This window comes from Myotis brandtii, unplaced genomic scaffold (genome assembly GCF_000412655.1).
Source record: "Myotis brandtii unplaced genomic scaffold, ASM41265v1 scaffold24, whole genome shotgun sequence".
NCBI lineage: Eukaryota > Metazoa > Chordata > Mammalia > Chiroptera > Vespertilionidae > Myotis > Myotis brandtii.
Window position 1 is genome coordinate 1,158,197 of NW_005359063.1, and position 22,380 is coordinate 1,180,576.

The 22,380-nt window shown below is 33.9% G+C and overlaps 1 protein-coding gene across 19 annotated transcripts in view; it reads right to left on the bottom strand.

The window, feature by feature from the left end:
- Window positions 1–22,380, bottom strand: part of PICALM (phosphatidylinositol binding clathrin assembly protein) — an 83,936-nt gene that overhangs the window by 23,306 nt on the left and 38,250 nt on the right. For 6 of the 19 annotated variants that reach the window (XM_014540233.1, XM_014540235.1, XM_005866874.2 and 3 more), the window contains 7 exons: window positions 21,529–21,632; window positions 15,835–15,981; window positions 7,017–7,124; window positions 4,362–4,493; window positions 4,228–4,258; window positions 3,953–4,052; window positions 406–429 (listed from right to left, as the gene is read on the bottom strand). In XM_014540233.1, the coding sequence (XP_014395719.1) occupies window positions 406–429; window positions 3,953–4,052; window positions 4,228–4,258; window positions 4,362–4,493; window positions 7,017–7,124; window positions 15,835–15,981; window positions 21,529–21,632 (646 nt within the window). The remainder of the gene's footprint in view (window positions 1–405; window positions 430–3,952; window positions 4,053–4,227; window positions 4,259–4,361; window positions 4,494–7,016; window positions 7,125–15,834; window positions 15,982–21,528; window positions 21,633–22,380) is intronic. The other 13 variants (XM_014540238.1, XM_005866878.2, XM_014540237.1 and 10 more) reach the window with 8 other exon arrangements.

The window sequence follows — 22,380 nt, forward strand, 5'->3', positions numbered from 1 at the left end:
AAAAACCAAGAGCTGCAAGAGCAGAAGACAAACTGCCAAGTACAGCAGAAGCCTGTAAGATTTCATGCAATTGTTATTTTCAACATTACCACAATCAACAACATTTCCCTTCATTCAGAAGTCATCAAGTGCATAGTGGCAGCAAAGATACACACACAGACACCCAGCCATCTGGCAGCAAATGGCAGAATATTAAGCAAGAAAAAAAAATTGTATTTCCCATGCCATCATCAGAATCAATTCTGCAACACACCCATGAAATCAGTAGATGCTAGGAAGAATTTTTGGCACACTGAAAATCTGAATGTGAAAACAAGTAATAGCTGAAAGGTTATGAGATTCTGCTATAGCAGTGGTTAATAGCATGCCAATTTATTGCAAAAAGGCTAGTTTTTGGTCACTTACGTATTGTGGAAAATGCATGCCATTCTGTTTTTCCCAGGGAGAACAATTACATAATGCAATAACACTGGATTAGAACAAGTACTTACACAACAGAAAATACACAGAGAGCATTTTAGTTCACATGTACATTCACTAACTACCTAGAATCCCTTATATTTCCGGTATCTAATGGAAGACATCTATACTAAAACACTATCAAGGTTGACAAGGGAAACTTAGTCTTTGGCATTATCCCCTTGCATACATAATAGTTTAATGATTACAAGTGTCATTAAACATAAAACCTATCAGTAGTGTCAATAGTACAAAATTCAATGCATCCACTAACAAGGTGGGGTCTCTAATAACAAGGATGCATCATATAACATCTAGGAAAAAAAACAAGCATAATTAAAAGATGTGTAGTATAACATTATTATAAATTTTAATAAAATTCCAAATAATGTTTTAAATTTTTAAAAAATTGTAAAACCTTGACAGTGTTTAAGGATTAATAAAAAGATTAGAAATGTAAAGAAATGTAATAAGCAGCAGTTTACCTAAGTAGTAATCACATCACCAGCCCTAAATATTAGTCATTAAAAAGAAATTCTACAAAATACATACACACAAATATTTTAACAGAATCTTAAAAGATGATACACATCACCATATATGACACAGCACCATAAATATTGCTCTTATCAACTTATACACAAATTCGAGATCATTAGATGCCTATTATATTCCAATAGTCAATCTTAGGTAATGTGCTATCTACAAACTCCTAATATTTCATATGGATTAATACTAATTCAATGTAAAATAAAATATCCATTGTATCTTCATATCAGCATTTGGATTTACATCATTCCTCATATATTATCAATGTATAATTCACACCTGAGGCTATAAAATCCACTAGCCTAACCTCCTGCCATTCCCTAGTCAGTAAGGTGTGTTAGAGTGGGGAAAACACTGGATTCAGAGTCAGAGAGATGGATTTCAATTTAAATCTGTTTTCTAGCTGCTTTGCACTTGAAAAAAAATCACCTGTTCAAACACCCCCAGGAGTGTACATTTTATAGACTAAAGATAGTGCCTATGTGTGTGTAAAACCTAAACTATTTTTTTAAAGTATATTTTATTGATTTTTTACAGAGAGGAAGAGAGATAGAGAGTTAGAAACATTGATGAGAAATATCAATTAGCTGCCTCCTGCACACCCCCCACTGGGGATGTGCCCGCAACCAAGGTACATGCCTTTGAACGGAATCGAACCTGGGACCCTTCAGTCCGCAGGCTGACGCTCTATCCACTGAGCCAAACAGGTTAGGGCAAACCTAAACTATTTAAATCTAAGGTTTTATTTTTAGTGATGGTAGTGATGACTATCAGTGAAAAGTTACTGCCTTAAAAAGGTGGCTAAATCAATATTACTATCTATTTATGAAGACTGAAGATAACAGAATTCTTTAGATAATGTCCCACAAAATTTTATCAGCACACTATTTTATGATTAACGTAAGGAAATCAGGGCAATGTTCTGAAAGGGATTTAATAACAAGTAGCTATAACAAGGATAATGTGGAGTCTCTAGTAACAACAGGAAGGCTAATTCAATATGTAGCTTGTGCTGTCAAAATGCTGCTATTAGTACAGTTACAAGAAAGCATGTTTCAAAATTTTCCACAAAAAGAAATTGCTTTTCTCTGACCCAGGAAGACTTATTGGGATGGTAAAAAAGCAGTTGACCAAGGATAGGAGTAAACCCATAAAGCTAATCTGGAATATTTACAACTTAGAGTAATTAAAAACAGTAACAGAACTTCTTCATAACTATATGGTAATTAATTAACATATACAATTAATCTTCATTATTCATGGATTTTGTATTTGCAAATTTATCTACTTGCTAAAATTTATTTGTAATCTGAAAATCAATGCTTGTAAATGCTTTTGAGGTCATTTAAGGTCATTTATAGACATGTAGAGTGGTGAACAATTTGACTCCCTGGGCATTCGTTACCAACTGAAGTTGAACAAGAGAGACTCTGCCAGATTTCAGCTCTAATATAAAGATGATGAGAGGATGGAGAAGGAAGGGAACAGTGCAGTAGTGAGAAGCAAGAAGCTCTGGCTTTGGGGCCAATTGACAGAACTAGAATTTCAACTCTGGCACCTGTTACTGGGGTTGCTTCAGACAAGTCAAGTAATACTTCTAAACCTCATTTTCTCTTTTGTAAAATAAAAAATATAAAATCTACCAGAACAAGTTTTTTTTTTTTTTAGGATTTATGGTAATCTAGGTAAGATGTGTGTGTGCGTGTGTCTGTGTGGGTGTGTACGCACGTCCATGATTATACCCACACACAGTTGATTCTCTACTGTCAACAGTTGTTTTGCTGTACTTGTGTTCTTAAAGTCACCCTAAGACTGAATTAGTAAACACTGAACCATTGTTGGGCAAATATGTATGTGTGTGTGAACCTAGCATGTTCGGGTGACTTCAAGAACATAAGTACAGCAAATAGAATCAACTGTATGCATTATATGACAATATTAGTAAAAGCCAAGCAAATATAGTTTCTTTACCAATGGTAAGATCAGAAAAAAGTAAAAATTTTATGTTCTAGATCAGTGATGGCGAACCTATGACACGCGTGTCAGAGGTGACACGCAAACTCATTTTTTTGGTTGATTTTTCTTTGTTAAATGGCATTTAAATATATAAAATAAATATCAAAAATATAAATCTTTGTTTTACTATGGTTGCAAATATCAAAAAATTTCTATATGTGACACGGCACCAGAGTTAAGTTAGGGTTTTTCAAAATGCTGACACGCCGAGATCAAAAGGTTCGCCATCACTGTTCTAGATAAATGAATAATAAATTTGAAACCAGTGGTAGAGGGTAGTGATTAAGGGCATATGCTTTGGGATTAGGCTATCTGGGTTCTAAACACCCATCTAATCATTTAAGAATTCTGTGATCCTGGACATAAGTACTTAACTTTGTGTCTCCATTTCCTCATTTGTAAAATGGGGACAATAACAGTTGCTACCATTTAAGTTTAATTTGAGGATTACAGAAAATAAAACCATATAGATTTATTAGAATATGCTTGACACAAGTAACCTTTAAATAAATGTTAGCTATTAAAATGTACCTGCACCTGGCCAGTATGGCTCAACAGTTAAGCGTCGACCTATGAACCAGGAGGTCACAGTTCAATTCCCTGTCAGGGCACATGCCCAGGTTGCAGGTTCGATCTGCAATTTGGGGCATGCAGGAGGCAGCCAATTAACGATTCTCTCTCATCATTGATGTTTCTATCTTTCTCTCCCTCTTCCTTCCTCTCTGAAATCAATAAAAAATATATTTTTAAAAAATAAAAAATATTTTTAAATGTAGCTGCAAATATAATCAACTAAACCTCCTTAAATACAAATTACTTATACTTCTAAAACTCAATAACAACAATCTTTCCATTTATGTCCATCACTTTAAGAACATTCTTTACCTAAACTATTCGTGTTAGTATATCGTAAGTTCTTTTCACTCACCACTGTTGCAGCATTCCAAGCAGTTGTTGGCGCAACTTTTGGTTGCCAGTTAGATCCTCCAGTTAACTTCTTTTCACCTGGCTGACTCCAGTTTACATCACTTTAAATAAAGATAAATGACAATATTAAGTTCTGTTATCATGAAGTTTCTTTACTATCTATTTAGATTGAACAGATCATTTAAAATGTAAATGACATCTCTACACACACTTTCAAGATGAAAGCCAAATCCACCTCTACACAGCATATGGGAAAGAATACAAACAAAAACTCACTTCTTAGTGGTTCCATTGCCAATGCCAAGATCTAGGACAGGGGGAAAAAGAAATCAGTTAAAAACTACTTTTAAAAGATAAATAAATAAAACAACTTATTTTAAAGAAGGTTAGAGAATCCAAAGAATACTTACTGCCCACAAGATTAGCTAAGGATGAATCCAAGTCATCAGATACCAGCTTGTTAGGTGGAAGTTTGGACACAGGAAGACTCTGGTTCTGAGAGGCCACTGTTGGTTTGAGAAGTCCACCTAGTTCATCAAAGCCTTAAAGTTACAAACAGACGAAATAGGATTTGTAAGGAACTTTCTGGTGCTACAGCTTTCTAAAGGAGGTCTCTGCCTTTTCTCATTGTTTGTTTACCAGGAAAGTCCTCCAAAAAATGGGTACTAAATATACTCTTAAATGGAAAAAGAAGAAATTCACCACTTAAGTGAACTGATTGAGAAGGCTATATTTGCTTTGACAGAAATAATGTCTTATTTCAGGACAATATTACAGTTAGGTTAAAGGGGATGAAGAAAGCACTCAAGTAAACTTATTCCAAAGTTGTAAAAGAGAAAGGAATGAAATACAATTCTCTCCCTTACCCAACAACATTTTCTTAAGACTCACTTATACCTGAAGCAATACAGGTAAAAAAAAAAAAAAAAAAAAAAAAAAAAAAATCTCTGGAAACTTTGAGAAACGTTTCTTTCTTTTTTTTTTTCTTTTAAATATATTTTATTGGTTTTTTTACAGAGAGGAAGGAAGAGGGATAGAGAGCTAGAAACTTTGATGAGAGAGAAACATCAGTCAGTTGCCTCCTACTGGGGATGTGCCCGCAATCAAGGTACATGCCCTTGACCGGAATCGAACCCACGACCCTTCAGTCCGCAGGCCGACGCTCTATCCACTGAGCCAAACCGGTTAGGGCAAGAAAAGTTTCTTTTAATATAATATTTTACAGACCTTTTTATACTCTTCAAATGGAGAATATAAGGTGTATGTAAAATAGTACATTAGAAGCTAGTCAAAATGAGTCATTTTGGGTCTTTCTAAAACCAGCTAACTTAATTATACCTGAGAAATTGCTAAAGTATACTCCAACTACATAAAACTATCTAGTAAACTAGGACATTGCTTAGAAATGAAAATAAAATCCCTTATGGTTCTCTACCGAAGGGTAGAAAGTAAAAAATAATCCAATCAAACCAACCCCTAAAGCACTACTAGTAAATAGTTCAATCTAGGAATACCAGAGAACCTGGGGGGGAAAAAAAATTAAAAAAAAAAAAAAGGAAGCATTAACCCTTTGAGTGCCAACCAATATCCTAGGAATTATGCTAAAATTGCCAAGGCATTTTTGCTGATTTTACAGCAGTTTAAGAAAAAAATTATGAATCGCAAGTAAATGAAGTTACATATTCAATATCTTCCACAAAATCGTCATCTTCACAGCAAGAATTGACATATTTAGCAATATCATCATCACTAATAAAAGCAGACTTAGAACTGGACACTGCAGGAGGAGTACGGTAGCGCTCCTGGCACTTTTGGCAAAAGACGGGAAGAGCACGATCGCGCCCCCCGGCACTCTAGGAGTTAAAAATGGTGCTTTAGCCCTAGCTGGTTTGGCTCAGTGGATAGAGTGTTGGCCTGTGGACTCAAGGGTCCTGGGTTTGATTCCAGTCAACCGCACAAGGGCTCAATCCCCAGTAGGGAGCGTGCAGGAAGCAGCCAATCAATGATTCTCTCTCATCACTGATGTTTCTGTCTCTCCTTTCCTCTCCTTGCCTCTCTAAAATCAATTAAAAAAAATAATTTTTTTAAAATGGTGCTTTACTAGTACATAGGGGGGATAAATGGTGATTGAAAGAGACTTGATTTGGGGTAGTGAACACATAATAAAATATATACATGATATATTACAGAATTATACACCTGAAACCTATATAATTTTATTAACCAATGTCACCCCAATAAATTCAATTAAAAGATGGTGGTTTACAAAATATAAACAATTGGTCTCTTTTTTGAATCTCTTTTCCCAGCAAGAGAAACTCAAAAGGAAAATGTCAAATGCATCAACAAATATAATTGTAACCCTACTAGTGTATGGGAAAAAATAAATTCTACATCTACTTGCTTCTTTCTTTTTGGATGACAAATAATTGTATATTATTAAATTAAGACCAATGTCAATATATTTCTTTAAATGGCTTGAATTTAACTACTAACCAAAATCAAAGGTTGCCCCATGTTAAGAATAGAAATGTCAATTTTATAAACTTCCAATTAACAAGATATTAAATGGAAATAATTAAGTAGAAACCTGGCTCTACAGATTTATAGTAAAGGATCATTCTCAAAACAATACAATGCCTCTATACCCACAACTCCGATATTTAATATATTCTAGCTATTTATACATATACTATCTCAATAAGTACCCCAGGTTACATTTTCCTAGTTTTCAAAAAAGCCAATTTCCTTTCAGTAAAGGTAAAAACGATGAGTAATCTACACATAGCCACTATCATCTCAGCACTCTCATCTGAGCAAAATCTCTTTTTCCGCATCTCTTATTTAGCTCTAGGAGAAACAAAATCTTCCCAGAGTAAAAAATGCCACTAGGAAAGAGTAACAGTTAATAGTCCCGTGAAGCTCTCATCTAGTGGTTGGAGGGGGAGGAACAACTTCTTTGGCTACTGCAATTTAATCTATTTACACATGTTAAAAGGAGCATTATCTGTCCTTACACAGAACCTAATTAGAGCATTATAGTAATGTTAATAATTTTTTCTTACCCCCAGAATCTACAATAACGTTGGTAGATTTATTTCCAAACACAGATTCAAAGTCAACATTAAGGCCAGCTGAAGGATGTGGCTGTGCACCTGGAGAAGAAGTGAATCCTAAGAAAAACAAAATACAAAATGCTCAATTCTTTAATAAGTCTATATTTATAGCTCTTTAATAATAACAATAGAATGGAAAAAGCAGTAATTTCCCACAGCGAAAACAAAGCCAGCCCTGCAAGCAGAATGCTTCCTACACTACCATATCTTTTTTGTAGTGATTACATTTTCCATAACAAAATCATCCCACTGTCAAAGAAAACATAAGAGCAACTGAAGTTGAACTATCAGTATGTTTCATTATAGGAAAAAAAAAATCCTTGCTTATTTTTTACCTTAATGTTGATAATAGTTAAAAAAAACTAAACACATCTAAAACATACACAGTGTAAGGGCTCATTTGAGAATGAAATACTTAGTATGTTGCTTTAAAAATAGATGAATGTACTTAGTATCAAGAGTTGTTTTTCCTCTACCAATTCACCTTCCATGACAGTGACAAGATTCTGAAAGTTACAACCCACTAATCCTTATGTCCCCCTCCTGTCAAGATGCCTTTCTAATATCACCCTCCCCCCAAGAAAAACATACAAAAAAATTAAAAAACAAACAAACAGATCATCCTTAACTCCCACCACTCTCTAACTTCAACTTATTGCTTCCAACAGTGGGGCTGACAATATATACAATCAAACATGCTAATTTACCTAACTCTGGTCTAAAATACCAGAACATAAATAGAAAATCTTCTTTCTTGTGTTTTACGCTGATTCTAGTGTTATTAAATCAACACCCAGTTCATGCATCTGAAACCAGACTCCACTGAGGTAACTAATGTAAGGTTTTCAATTGTGTGAGGTTGTATTTCTGTGAGGTAAGGTTCTGAATTTCTAGGGGCTGAGAAGAATTAAAATAATCTAAAATGATTAGAGCTATCACATGATTTGGGGAGCTTTGAAATCACTGAGTATATATCCAAATAGAGATTGGTCTAGCAAAGATCACAAAGAAGGAATTCTTTCAGTTTGTTGAAGGCTGTAATAAATGGCTCCTACATTATCTTCCATCTCTAAATTCTATAAACCCAGAATGTAAAAAAAAGAAAAAGAAAAAGAAAATCTGATATTAGAAGATTAACAACTATATTATTAGGGAGAAGTTAAACTTGAGTCCTAAACATAGGCTCTCTTTCTTCCTCTTTCAACTTTCTGCTGAAGGACTTACAGTCTGTCAGAATCTCACTTTGAATTCTTAATGTACACTACACCAAGATACAAAGAATTACAATATGATGTTGTACCAAAAATACTGGTCTTAACTTTTAAAAAGTTAAAAGCAGGACAAGATTTGGTGGGAAGTCCAAAAAGGTCCTCAAAGGTAGAGGCCAGGAAACAACAACTTATTAACAATGACTCACACAATCTAGTACACAACAATACTACTACTTTAAAAGTAGCATTTTTTAGATCACAGGATATTCTGTATGGCACAAATTTTTAAAGAATATACAAATTTGATCTTATTTCCATAGTACTTAACCCTTAAAATACTGTTAACTCAGATATTGGTCATACAGTGACAGCACAAATATTATCAAAATACAAAATAATCTCTCTATATAAAAGGCTAACATGCAAAGTGTCCCCATAGGCGTTCGACCAGGAGATCGGGAGTTCTAGCACTCACTATGACATACGCTGACCACCAGGGGGTAGCGTGGAAAGAAGGAAGGCCCTGGCCACCAGCAAGAAGGCCCCAATCGGCCCTGATCAACGGCCAGACCTAGGGACCCTACCCATACACGAATTTTGTGCACCAGGATCTAGTTCAATATATAAATCTGACCATTCCTGAAAACATTCCTAAAATTAAACAGACTTACCAATTTAACAACATTTTAAGGTATAAGCTGTTTAAGAATTATACCATGGGCCCTAGCCAGTTTGGCTCAGTGGATAGAGAGTCAGCCTGTGGACTGAAGGGTCCCAGGTTCGATTCCAGTCAAGGGCACATACCTCGGTTGCAGGCTTGGCCCATGCAGAGAGGCAAGCAATCAATGTATCTCTCTCACATCGATGTTTCGGTCAAGGCACATGCCCAGGTTGTAGGCTCAATCCCTAGTAGGGAGTGTGCGGGAGGCAGTTGATCAAAGATTCATTCTCTCTCATCATTGGTGTTTCTCTCTCTCCGTCTCCCTTCCTCTCTGGAATCAATAAATATATATATATATATGAAAAGAATCTTAACTCATTGCGTACCGCATAGAAATCTCTAAGACATACGCCAGGGACCGCACGTTTTTGGGCAAACTGCATGTTATTTAAATCATCATAATGCACTTTAGGTGTTGTTTTTCAATAATTATAACATTTTTATTTACAAAAACAATTAAACAATTAAAGTTCCTAGTACTTTTTTAACATATGGTACTGCGTAAAACATTTTCCTCTATGAAGAGGGACCAAACAAAATTTACATAAGTATCTAGATTCGCTCCTTTTTCCATGGGTGTGAAAACGAGAACACTTGTGAGCGGTCCTTAACAGATGGCGCGCTAAACATGAGAAAACTCCTGAGCGGTAAGAAATGTGATACCATGGGTTCTTCTCCTTACAAAAATAATCAATGTATTTACTCAAGAAACACAAAAATCTATCATGCTTAATTATATGTCAAGGGTATCATTACACTGTAAGAAATATACATATTGTTCTTTAAATCATTCTGGAAACAGTATCTTGGCTATGATGTCACTAAGCATTAGAAAATACATGGAACAATAATTTATAACTAGGACAGTAAGGATATCAAATTTTCTCCCAACTTTCTGAAATTGGTTGATATTAGAGATAAGCTTATCTTTTATAAAAATACAAAAACAATTTTATTACTTTCTGTAAAGAGAGGAGCACTTTCTGAGGTTCGTAGGGGGACCAATCTGTGAAATCACATTATTATTACCTAAAAGTATAAAAGGTTTGAAAGTATATAAAGTAATCCAGAACTAGTACCTCTACATAGACATAGAAAACAGGTAAAAATGAAATTTTTAATTAGTTATACTAGCTGATTCACTACCAGGGAAGCAACAGCATATTTTCAAAATAATAGTTTTTTTAAGTAATTTATAAAGGCTGGTAATACACATACATACCTTCAAGGTAAGAGTTCTGTGATATTTCAATGCTCATTATGACCTTAATGGCCTTTTGTCCCTGGGTTACTTTTTGGGAGACTGTCAAGGATTGCCAACCTTTAATTTTTTAAAAGTGACTTAAAACAAAGGTACGAAATTTATATTATCATTTCAATAGGAAATTTTAGGGACAAAAAAATAAAAGATGAACTAAGACTCTGAGTTAAGGTAAATTTTATGGAATAATCACTACATTGAACTGGCTACTCTGATTTCACCAAGGCCCAGTGAAACACTGTCACTAACCATCACCACTTTGTAGATGTACATTTAGAAACCACTGCCCTGCAGGGCAAATCTTAGGAGGGCAATAATATATTAACTAAAAGGTAAAAGGTGAACAATCTTTGGGGACAGAAAAACATTCTTAACACCTTTAAGAAAAATTGGCTGGGCTGTTAATGAGTTTTGGTGGTAGTTCTGTAATAAATGAGGCCTCATTTTTTTTTTTTTTTTTTGGTGAAAGTAACTGCTATTTTATTAATACCCCATAAACAGGGTATTTATTACTTAAACCTCATAATAAACCTATAATAGTTACTATTATCATCCTCATTTTACCGATTAGGAAACTGAGAGATTTTACAACTTACCCAAGACAAAGATTTTATAAGTGGTGGAACCAAGACTCAAATCCCAATTTGTTTGATTCTAGAATCTAGTAGGAGTTTTCAGTTTATCCTAATCTTATATAAACCCAGTATCTCATCTTATATAAACCAGTAGGTAGAAAAATAAATTATTATTATAGCTATAGTAATTAAATATCTCTGTTCAGCAGGACTATTCAAGATTTATGAACTTCTTGAGCTTTTCACAGCCAACTGCTTGCCAAAAGAATGAACAACCCTTAGCAATTTTAAAACATAAAAGCAATGCAAAAATAACCAGTGCTCAAAATTGTACCTGATGATTAAATAATTAGGTAAAAAGTACATTCCAAATATGAAATGATCTACATACATAAGATGGATTTTAATAGTTTTAATAATAATTCTATGTGCCAGGGATAGTGCTGGATATTACACAGTCATATATGTAAACCCCACAGCAATACTACAAGACATATCCCAATTTTCATAAGTTTAGAAAGGTTAAATCCTTACTTAAAGTCACACAGTTTAGGGAGAACTGGAATCCAAAACTAAATTCACTGAATTCCAAACATATTCTCTTTCCATCGAATGCCCTCATATATGTCATTTTAAAATACTTTTAAACAGGTCCAATTCTTATTGCCAGTCAAAAACTTCAATTCTTTAGTTGTGTCAAACCTACTTTTTAATGCCAACTTAACTAAGATAACCAACTCCTATGCACACAAAAAAATCGTTTAATTAATGTGTTTAATTAAGGAAACAAAATTTGGCAAAAATTAATCTGTTCTTTAAAAGAAAAAAAGTATTTTTCTTCAAATATTTTAAAGACTCATTTTAAGAAAAACAACAAAAGGAAATCCCTTTTATACAAATTGATGAATTTTAGAGATACCATTACCTACCTCTAAATAAACCAGCTACAACAGAAGGGTCATGGCACGTAAGGGCAGTATTAAGATAAGCTTGAGCACCAGAAAAAGAATCTGACAAGGCATATGAGGGTGGTGACAGGGCCGAGGAGTTGGGGTGGGATTTGGGAGAAGCACAGAGGAGGAACAGATAAAAGTAGAATGGAGTGATTAAAAATAAACAAAATACTTATTATATTCACAACAACTTTTTTAAATAACCAACACTGCATCTGTTTAGATTTTAAAAATATGAAGCAATTGACCTTTTAGCTAATATTAACCTGTCTTCTAATGTCCTCTTTTATATGAGGAAGCAAATCTAGACTAGACAAGGTCATGGACATGGCATAGCTGGGACAAACCACTCGCCTTGACTTATAATTCAGTATTCTTTTAATGAGGAAAAGCCACCTAGTAGCCTAAGCATCACCTCAGATTGTTGTCTTCCTCTAGAAGGGCTGGAGGGTATTGTAAAGCTGTTCTCTGATTTTTCTGTGTTGGTCTCAATCCTACAGAGCAGGGGTTGGCAAACTACAGGCTGTGGCCTATTTTTACAAGCCCATGTGAGCTAAAAATAGTTTTTAATTCTTAAACGTGTTATTTTAAAAAATGACAGGAAAGAAAGATACAAAACAAAAGGAAAAGAAAAAAGAAGAAGAATATACAATTGGGATTTTAAGTATCCTATAAAGACTAAAGTATTTACTATCTGGCTCTTTACACAAAAAGTTTGCTTGCCACTGTTCTAGAGCAGAACTAGCCAACAGAACTTTCTAATAACAGAAATGTTCTATAATTTTGTCCTGTACAATATGGTAGACACTAGTCACACATCCCACTGAACAATAAAAAATGTGGCTAGTACAACTTACAAAGTAAAATTAATTTTATTTAACGTTTAGTTTTTTTAAAAATATATATTTTATTGATTTTTTACAGAGAGAAAGGGAGAGGGATAGAGAGTTAGAAACATTGATGAGAGAGAAACATCAATTCAGCTGCCTCCTGCACACTCCCTAACTGGGGATGTGCCCACAACCAAGGTATATGCCCTTGACCAGAATCGAACCTGGGACCCTTCAGTCCGCAGGCCGACGCTCTATCCACTGAGCCAAATCAGTTAGGGCAACATTTAGTTTTAATTAATTAAAGTTTAAATGACATATGTGGTCAGTAGCTAATTAGGCAATGCAGCTCTAGGAATGACACACCTTGGGTGGTCCTTTCATGTTCTTACTCCGAATAAAAAAAACTCTTGGAATTTTTTATTACATAACTTACTACTCAGAAATTTTTAAAGTTGTAAGTCATCTTATTAAAAGGCCTCTTCTAGGACAGGCATCAACAGACTACATCTTTGTAAATAAAGTTTTGGATCACAGCCAAGCTCATATGTTTATGTATTTTCTATGGTCACTTTCAGACTATAATGTCATAGTTGAGTAGCTGTGACAATGATTTGGCTCACCAGGCAAAAATATTTACAATCTGACTTTTTTTAAAAAAAATCCTCACCCGTGGACATTTTTCCATTGATTTTTAGAGAGAGTGGAAGGGAAGGAGAGAGGTATAGAAACAGAGAGAAACATTGATCACTTGCCTCCCACAAGTGCCCTGGCCAGGACCAGGGATGGACCCTGCAACCAAGGTATGTGCCCTTGACCGGAATTGAACCCTGGACCCTTCAGCCCGTGGGCCAATGCTCTAACCACTGAACACAAACTGGCTAGGGCTAAAATCTGACCTTTTAAGAATAAATTTGTTGACCCTTGTTCTGGACTAATGCCTAATGGTTAGTTTCTCCTTCTGTGCTCATTTTCATTTTTTTTTAAAAAAAAAATACATTTTTTTCTCTAATGACAAAACTTAGCAGATTTTTAAATAGAGTATACTTTAACATTCATTTGAACTATTTGCTCTCAGAAAGAGAATATAAGGATGTAAGTCGGTACTTCCATAAGAGAAAGAGCACTGCAGAGCAATGCTGCAGGTCTCCTGCTTCAGGATTTGCTCCCAATAACTAAGTTATCTTGGTGCATTTAACTTTTCTGGCACTGAGGTGATCCATCCATAAAATGGTAATAACATTCTCTTACCAGTATGAGAGTTGAGAGCTAGGCCAAATATTCTCTTGAGGTCTTTGAAAACTCTGAATTCACCAATTTTATGATTATTATTTTTAAACTAGAGGCCCGGTGCACGAAATTCATGCACTTGGGGGCAAGGGGTCCCTCTGCCCGACAGCTTACGCCCGCTCCATGTGGGGAGCAGGCCTAAGCCGGCAGTTGGACATCCTTAATGCTGCAGCACAGGCGAAAGAGGCTCCCGCCACCACTGCTGCGCTCGCCAGCCATGAGCCTGGCTTCTGGCACACTGACTACCAGGGGGCAGCTCCTGTGTTGAGCGTCTGCCCCGTGGTGGTCAGTGCACATCATAGCAACCTGTTGTTCTGCCATTTGGTCGATTTCATATTAGCCTTTTATTATATAGGATAGGATGTACCTACTAATGTTTACTATATGGCCATCAACTTTATTAATCTGCTTTGCTTTCTAGTCTTCCTCTTATGTCAATCCATAGGCCTTAAACTTGTTACAGACTTTCCTTGAAGAGCCAAAATAATAACTAAGTAACACTATAACAATGGCTTTTATTTATTTTTTTATTCTGCTTCTGTTTAAATGTGAAATAGCCAGGACCTTTAACTTAAGGCTACTTCCCACCATTCTGTCCCTCTTCGGTGCAAGCAGATGTTACAGTCTGAAGCCCATGCACTGTTCTAACCTAAAATATGAAAATAGCACATGGCCCCAAAGCAAAGACATATTTGTTTTATATCTCAAATTAAGAAAACTGACTAAAAAGACACAAACAGCCATATTTACTAAACATATACTTGTTCATACATAGTAAACAGAGAAAATATAAACTTGTAAGAATAAAATAAAATAAAAATACTCCAAAGGTAATTCTAATAACCCGTATTATCAAGCAAATAAGGTACTCCATTTGACAAATTTTCTGAATAACAAAATGTGAAATTTAGTTTCAACCACTTTTTATATAATTTTTAATGCATTACAATGACACAAAGGAATTATTGCAATCAATAATTATGGGTTGGAGTTATCTGACTATATATAACCAGAGCACCTGCATTGGAACGTTCTCAATTCCCTAACTATTGCTTTCTAGAGTCACCTTCCTTCCTCCCTCTCTTTCAGATATATCTAACAAAGTATTCAGAGTGTAGGTACATAGATGACTTTCCGCATGTTGCTTTAATCAAAAATTTAAATTGGTGTCACCTTAAGCTATTTTGTTGAAGTGTATAAAAGCAGTTTCACCATCTTTTAAGGCAGAATTAGCATCTTTTTAGCAGGATTCAAAAACATTTTGGTTTTGTATATACTTAAAAACTTACTCTTCTTGTACAATTTTGGTGTGAAATTTTGACTTTTAATGGATTTTCATACTGCAATTAAAGGTCACTCAGTCAATTGCTTTACAGTCTCTGCTTTTCATTTATCTCAAGGCTAACAATAAAATGAGACACTTAAAGGCATGCATAGATTTTCGACAATTTAAAATTGTACTATTCACAGTTCAAAAAGGGGGGGAGAAAGACTAAGACAGCTCCTAATATCCCAAGTACAGAGGAAAAATCTAAGCACACATGAACACGTATGTAAGTTTAAGAGATATTGCTTTTCAAACAGCTCTCCAAGTAACCAACTCTCTGAACTAATACTAATAGATAGGATGCAGCGTGTGATGCTAGACAGCTTGAGTATTGCAACATAAGAGAGAACAAAACACTTTAAAAAGTCTAACTTTAAAGGAACTTTTCTTTCCTAAAAACTTGCATTAAATAAAATCAAGAATACTAGTATCAATGTAAAAACCTCACTCCATTATAGCTATTGTTATTTTTAAATTTGATATTAAAATTCAAAGTAATTATTGCAATGCTTTAAAAAATACTTAATGGATAGGTTAAAAAAAAAAAAAAGTAGGCAGTATAAACATTAACTGGAAAGAAAGCTTAAATGGTACTTTACCAACAAACATTTCATGAGTAGGTGTCCTAGTAGTAAAAGTGGGTACATCTGCAGGAATGGGAAGGTAAACATCATCACTACTTGTGATGAAAGGATTTAAGTTTGGAATGGCATCATCAACAGCATCTACAGTAGCAGAGAAAGGATCTGTGTAGTCCAAGTGCATTACAACAAAATGAAGAAAGGAAGTAAATTAATTAGTATTGTAATTAGTCAAAAGATGCAAAGTGAAAAGTAGTGGCTATATTACTGCTTATTAACCTTACATGCAAAAACACCTAATCACCAAGAAGGAAGAACTGCATTTTAACATATTTTAAATTGAATCCTCAGGAAAAAAAAAAACCCAAAAACATTTATGTGCCCATTAATAGTAGCAAATTAAGAATAGATCTGCTTTCCAGCATTAGGAAGCCACCATCAGGTAGTTAAAAAGGAATAATAAACAAAATGCTTCTGTAAAACGGCCATCCATCTTACATCATGTTCCCCACTCTAGGTGGGACATGTATTGACTGGTGGCAAAGCTTGTTTACTCAAAAAATTAATAACTCTTGTATAAGTTCAGAGGTAGGAAATAAGAAAATAAAGATGAAGAAAAGATTCAATAATGGGGTAAAGGACTTTAAGAAAATTAGAAACAGAGGCTAAAGACTGGCCATTTAGTAGACTGTAAACAGCTTTGAAGGTCAAGCTAAGAGTTTTCAAGATTTGGCTTTAAAAATAAAGAAAGGTATTGTTATTTGTTATTGAAGAAATAACAAAGGTATTGCTCCCTACTAGAATATTAGTATATATATATATACTATTATCAAATTCTATATGTAAAGTTGTTTTAGAATCAGGTATTTACTATACCAATATCTTATTCAAAATAATCATCATTCTAATGATAGAAAGCCATTTATCCTACCTTAAGTAAACAGAGTGAGGAAAAAACAAAGAATAGCAAAAATATAGTATCATAACTTTTTCTATTACAACACAATAAAAAAATGAGAAGACAACAACCTGTCATCTATTCTAGTTTGTGACCCTCAATGAAAAAGATTGTGGTACCTAGAGAGTATCAAGCACTGTATTTTACTCTAAGGCTGTATGATGGAACAAGAAGGCAGCAATGGCCTAAGACCTGCTCATTCACTATGATATATGCATACTTTCCTTAAAGTCAATAAATTCAAGGCAAGTGCTCCACAAACCCCACAACTGTTTACAAAAGAAAAATATAAAGAAAATGTTGAAGTCATTGGCTTAAATGTCATAAATCTTTAAAAAAAAAATTAAATTTTTGTATCATTTAAGGACCTTTCTGGGAATTATGCATTAATATGGAACATCAATTCACAACCAAAAGTCAAGTCCTTACAAAGGTATCAAAATTCACTGGTGTACTATTCAAACTCAGATGAATCATGTTAACATATTTCCCATATTAAGTTTGGAATGGCATCATCAACAGCATCTACAGTAGCAGAGAAAGGATATATGGAATAATGAGGGAAAAGATTCAGAAAAAATAATTCAGAAATAAAAGGTAGAAAATAGATATGTTGCATTTTTTTGTACTAAAATAAAAATGTAATGATGACTTCTCTAACTCCTTGTAAGAAGCCCATTTAAATTTAGAGTTGATTGGTTCAGTTGACTGTGCTATTTTTAAACATGCACTTTTTATAGTACATTATACTTTGTTGGACAATAAGCAACAAAGAACCTCTCTAGATTTCTATGCAAAAAAAACCATGAGAGAAGTCATTCAAAAAAAGAACACACAATTTTAGAACAGATCTACCGGTTTATGAGAAAAAACATGTTCGGGAAAGGTCACTATTAGTTATCTGCTATTATACTGATTGATAGTGTTTTGCCTAAGCACGTAATATCAATCATTTTCTATTATACAAAACATCCTCAAGAAGAATATGCAGATATGTGTAAGTGCATCTGTGTTTAGGTCAACCAGACAATTAGAAAAACCAGTTCTTATCTACTTTACAAAACATGACAGGTACTCTATATGATGTTAATGAATGAACAGACACTATAATACAAATAATAAAAACATTCATTAAAACAAAACAAAAAAATCATGTTCCAGCTAATTTCCAACTTAAATTTTATTCACTAGACTGGCAACTTTACTCTAAGTTCTTTAAACATTTAAAAAATGAATTTTCCATTATTTTTAATCATTATTTATTTGGAAGTTTAATTTTGTTATACTAGAGTCATAGAAAAATAATCCCCCCAAAAAAGATTAAAATAGAACCTGTCCAGTCATATTACAGTCTTGAGATTCTAAATACTCTTTATACACAGAAAATTTAATTTTTTTCATAACATGTTGTTTCATGCTAGTTGGGACTTAAAGCAAATTAAACTTCAGAATGGTAATTTTGCCTGAAGTAAATTTAGAAATCTTGCTTAAAACATACAAAGTGTACTGAGTTGATAATATTGTATATTTTTTCTGTTGTAATTCAAGTTTTCTTAGTGATGAAAACGTAAATCTTCTCAGATATTAGTATTCAATACCAAGGGCTTGTTTAGACTCCAGAACATTTCTTTAAAAATCAAAGGCTCATTAATAATGCAATGAGAGGAACAGGAAAGCTTGTGTTCTCTCTCTTTTCAGTGGAATCTTAAATGCCTTTCACATAAGCATAGAACCCTTACTTCCCTTTAACTCTGTATCACTAACTTATCTGTAATTGGGAATATGCATCATGTCTGTGGTGTTTATGGTAAGAATAAGAACTAAATTAAATACCAAATCTATTAACATCCATTTTTAGCAAATGAAAAGAGAAGCATAGAATGAGATTTTAGAATAAAAAATAACTATCTTTGTTATGTCACATGCTATAAAAGCAAAACAGTGCAAAATGTTACATATTTCAAATGTTCAATGGTTAATTTCAAAAATCTTTTAAAGATTTATCATCATGATCAAAGCTTTTTATATATGACTTATTTATTAATTTATCTCAGTCTAACTTTAGTTTTAATAATAAAGTAAAAAATCGTAATCTGAATGGCATGGAGATGAACAATAGTCAGGAAGCATTCAAAATTTTTGTTTAAAATACTCTTATTAAACTACCAATATGCAGAAGTAAAAACTCTGAAATTATCACCAACTCAGAAGCCAAATATCTTTATATGAAAGTCAAGACAAGATTTAAGTCTTCTTAAATTGAGTTCATAGTAAAGATCACCATCTTTTCCTCATATGTAATAATTAGCTTTTCTGCTTCTGTACTTGCTCCCACTGTACTTAATTTATATATTTTTTAACATTTTTAACAGTCTCACTTGTACACAGCAAACCTAATGTTAAAATATGGGGGAAATTATGATGGAAATAGTACATAGGGCAAAATAAACAAAAACAGAAAAAAACATAATTAAATGTATTTCAACATATTCTATTCACAAATAGATGGCTATGGATATCCTATATAATAAAAGCCTAATATGCTAAGTGCCTGGCGTCCGTTCAACCAATCAAAGCGCAATATGCTAATGATATGCTAAGGCCGCACAACCACTTGCTATGTATGACCTGCACTGACTACCAGAGGGCAGACAGTCAAACAGTTGACCAGTCCTTATGATGTGCACTGACCACCGGGGGCAGACGCTCCGAGTGGTAGATTAACTTGCTGCTGGGATCTGGCTGATCAGGACTGAGGTAGGGCTGGTCACGCCCTGGAGCCCTCCTACAGTCCCTCCCCGGCTGGCCAACCTCCCGTATCTCGCCTGGCCCTGATCACACACTGATGGGGTCCCTCGGCCTGACCTGCGCCCTCTCGAAATCCGGGACCCCTCGGGATGTCAGAGAGCCGGTTTCAGCCTGATCCCACAGGCCAGGCCAAGGGACCCCACTTTAACTTGTCATTGTTAGAATTAATTGTATATGGTGTCCAGACAAAATAATTTCTGAATTAAGTTTTTTTTGAAATGTTATATTAATTTTCATTAACCTTCTGTAAAATTTTTCACCTATTGAGAAAGACAACTTCTCAGCCTTAATTTAGAAAATCTTCTCTTTTTTTCTTTTTTTAACGGGAAGCAAGCTGAAGTTGCTTAAACAGCCATGCTATTTCTGCTACCCTTTTCTAAAGCAATTTATAATGAGCAAAACATAAGCACATAAGTTTTGGCAGATTAAAAATCCTAAAACTAGGACTAATTAGAATCTTAAGAAACTCCTTTCTTAATCTGAATTAGCTGTCTACAGTTCATTTAGCTAAATCTAAAATATTTATTGACTTTAAACTAGCTTATAATTTTTAGAAACTACTACTCCTAGATCTCAAGATTTAGCTAACTTAAAACTTGCCTTCAGAAACCACTATTTTTTAATTAAGTTATGGCCCACAAAATGAGTCTAAAAATTTAATGTTTTAGTGTTTCACTACTCCTGTTGTCTGACCAATATTTTGAACCAGAAATAACCCAGTCTAGAAATAAAGAAAATGCCATTCAACAAATATTTATAAAGCACCTATTATAAATCATATATTAGGGGTATAGCACTGAAAAAAATATTTGAAAAATCTACCTTCATATAGATTATGTTCTATTATACAAAAGGGAGCCTTAAGAAATAATTATAAAAAACACAAAGCATAAAAGTTCTTAAAACTCAAATTATTAAAATAAAGATGAAAAAAGTCTAATTCATGTCATAAAAACTCACTACGTTCTTTATCTTTGATATGAGAGAGCCAATCAATTCAGATTTTACATATGAGCCACATATAAATTTTAAAGTAAGTTTGCCATTCTCCATAGTTCCCTAGACCAGCAGTCGCCAACTGGTGGTCCACGGACCACTAATGTGGTCCGTGAGGTCTAAAAGGTTGGCGACCGCTGCCCTAGACAGTGCCCTTTCTCAGAATATCTCCTTTCCTTCCCAAATATTTTTTGAGTATTTGTAAAATAATACTTACACATATACTAACAAAGAGAAGCATCAAAACCTACCAAAGGAAATGATTTGAAAGTATACTAAATGTCTAAGCAAAACTGCTTAAAATCTGACATGGACTAGGCTCACTCCTTTAAAGATGCCACAGTCATGGTCATGATATAGTCATCAAAGAACTACTACAAGGTAGCAAAACATTCCTGTTGCTACTAGGAGGAAAATCTTTGAATACCAAAATCATATAGGTCTGAATTAAATCAATATTTTAAATACAACTAGTATATAAAGTTTGTCATGACATTCCTGGTCAGAACATAGTTCATTCATTGCCTGATAACACCATCTGAGTTTTATTTGAACTTTATCATATACTTGCACAAGATGAGTTTTTCCCCCCTTCAAGTAAATTTTTTTCTATACCAAAAGTAAAATGATTATTACACATTTTCTGATTATGGAGTATAAAGTCAACAATGAAAGAGTAATTTTATACTTAAACATACACCTGGTCCTTCCTCTTCATCTTCATTAAACCTCATTTCATAATTTAACTGAACATGAATTCTAAAATTACATTTATAATTAAAAAACATGTCTGCAAAGGGCAAACTGACTTCATTGCCATTTTCTTATTTTTTTAAGTTCTCATGTGTCAAGTATAATCTAAACTATGCAAATAAATAAAATACCACAAAATAGGGATAGGGAGGAAAGATGCCTGTACAATATATTAAGTAGAGTTCATTAATGCTTACCTCCCCATGTACTTGCTACCTGAGAAGAAGCTGACATAGAAAGTCCAGGTGGGTGAAAAGTTGGCTGTTGCAAATCAAGCAAATAATTTGGTAGCTTCGATGTGCTAGGAAGATATTTTGAAAAGATGATTTATTAGGTAAATTTTGCCACATTAGTCACTTCCTTTTCCCAAGTAAGTAAGAACATTACAAAGAAAACTGAGAGAAAGCCTCAATAATGTAAATCTCAAAAGGAGGAACAGTTTCAGGAAGATAACAATGGCACATCCCTCACACAACAGCATATTTCTAAGAAGGCCTAGAAAAATATTCTAGTACCCATATCTTCAGTTTACATAGGATTCAAGTAATAATAATCCTTCAGGAAAAGATCAATAACTTCCCTAGTAAAATACTGATTTCCTTATTGAAATGAACCTAAATGACATGATTCAAAATATGAAACATCATGGCAATTTTAATTTTTTTAAAAGTTGTTTTTTTTTTCTTTTAATCTTTAAAAAATTTCAATTGCATTTGCAATATCAAAAAGCCTACACAAAGTAAAATATCTATTAACCTCACCTCTACTGCTTCATACTTCAAACATGTCAATAATTCAGGGAAAAATTATACATGCATCTATGCTATAAACTTATAACAGAGCCACCCATTACACAACTCCAGAGAGGAATGCTTATATATTTTTTACCACAAGACTTTTATGTAATTAAGGAATAACAACTCAAAAAACAATCCTAGGATTTCCATGAACTGAAGCATTAAGTGTACCACAGCTTAGATCACTTTTAACTTACACTTAAAACTGTTTTAAAGAAATGTCTTTTGGATATAAAAAATAGTTTTATACAT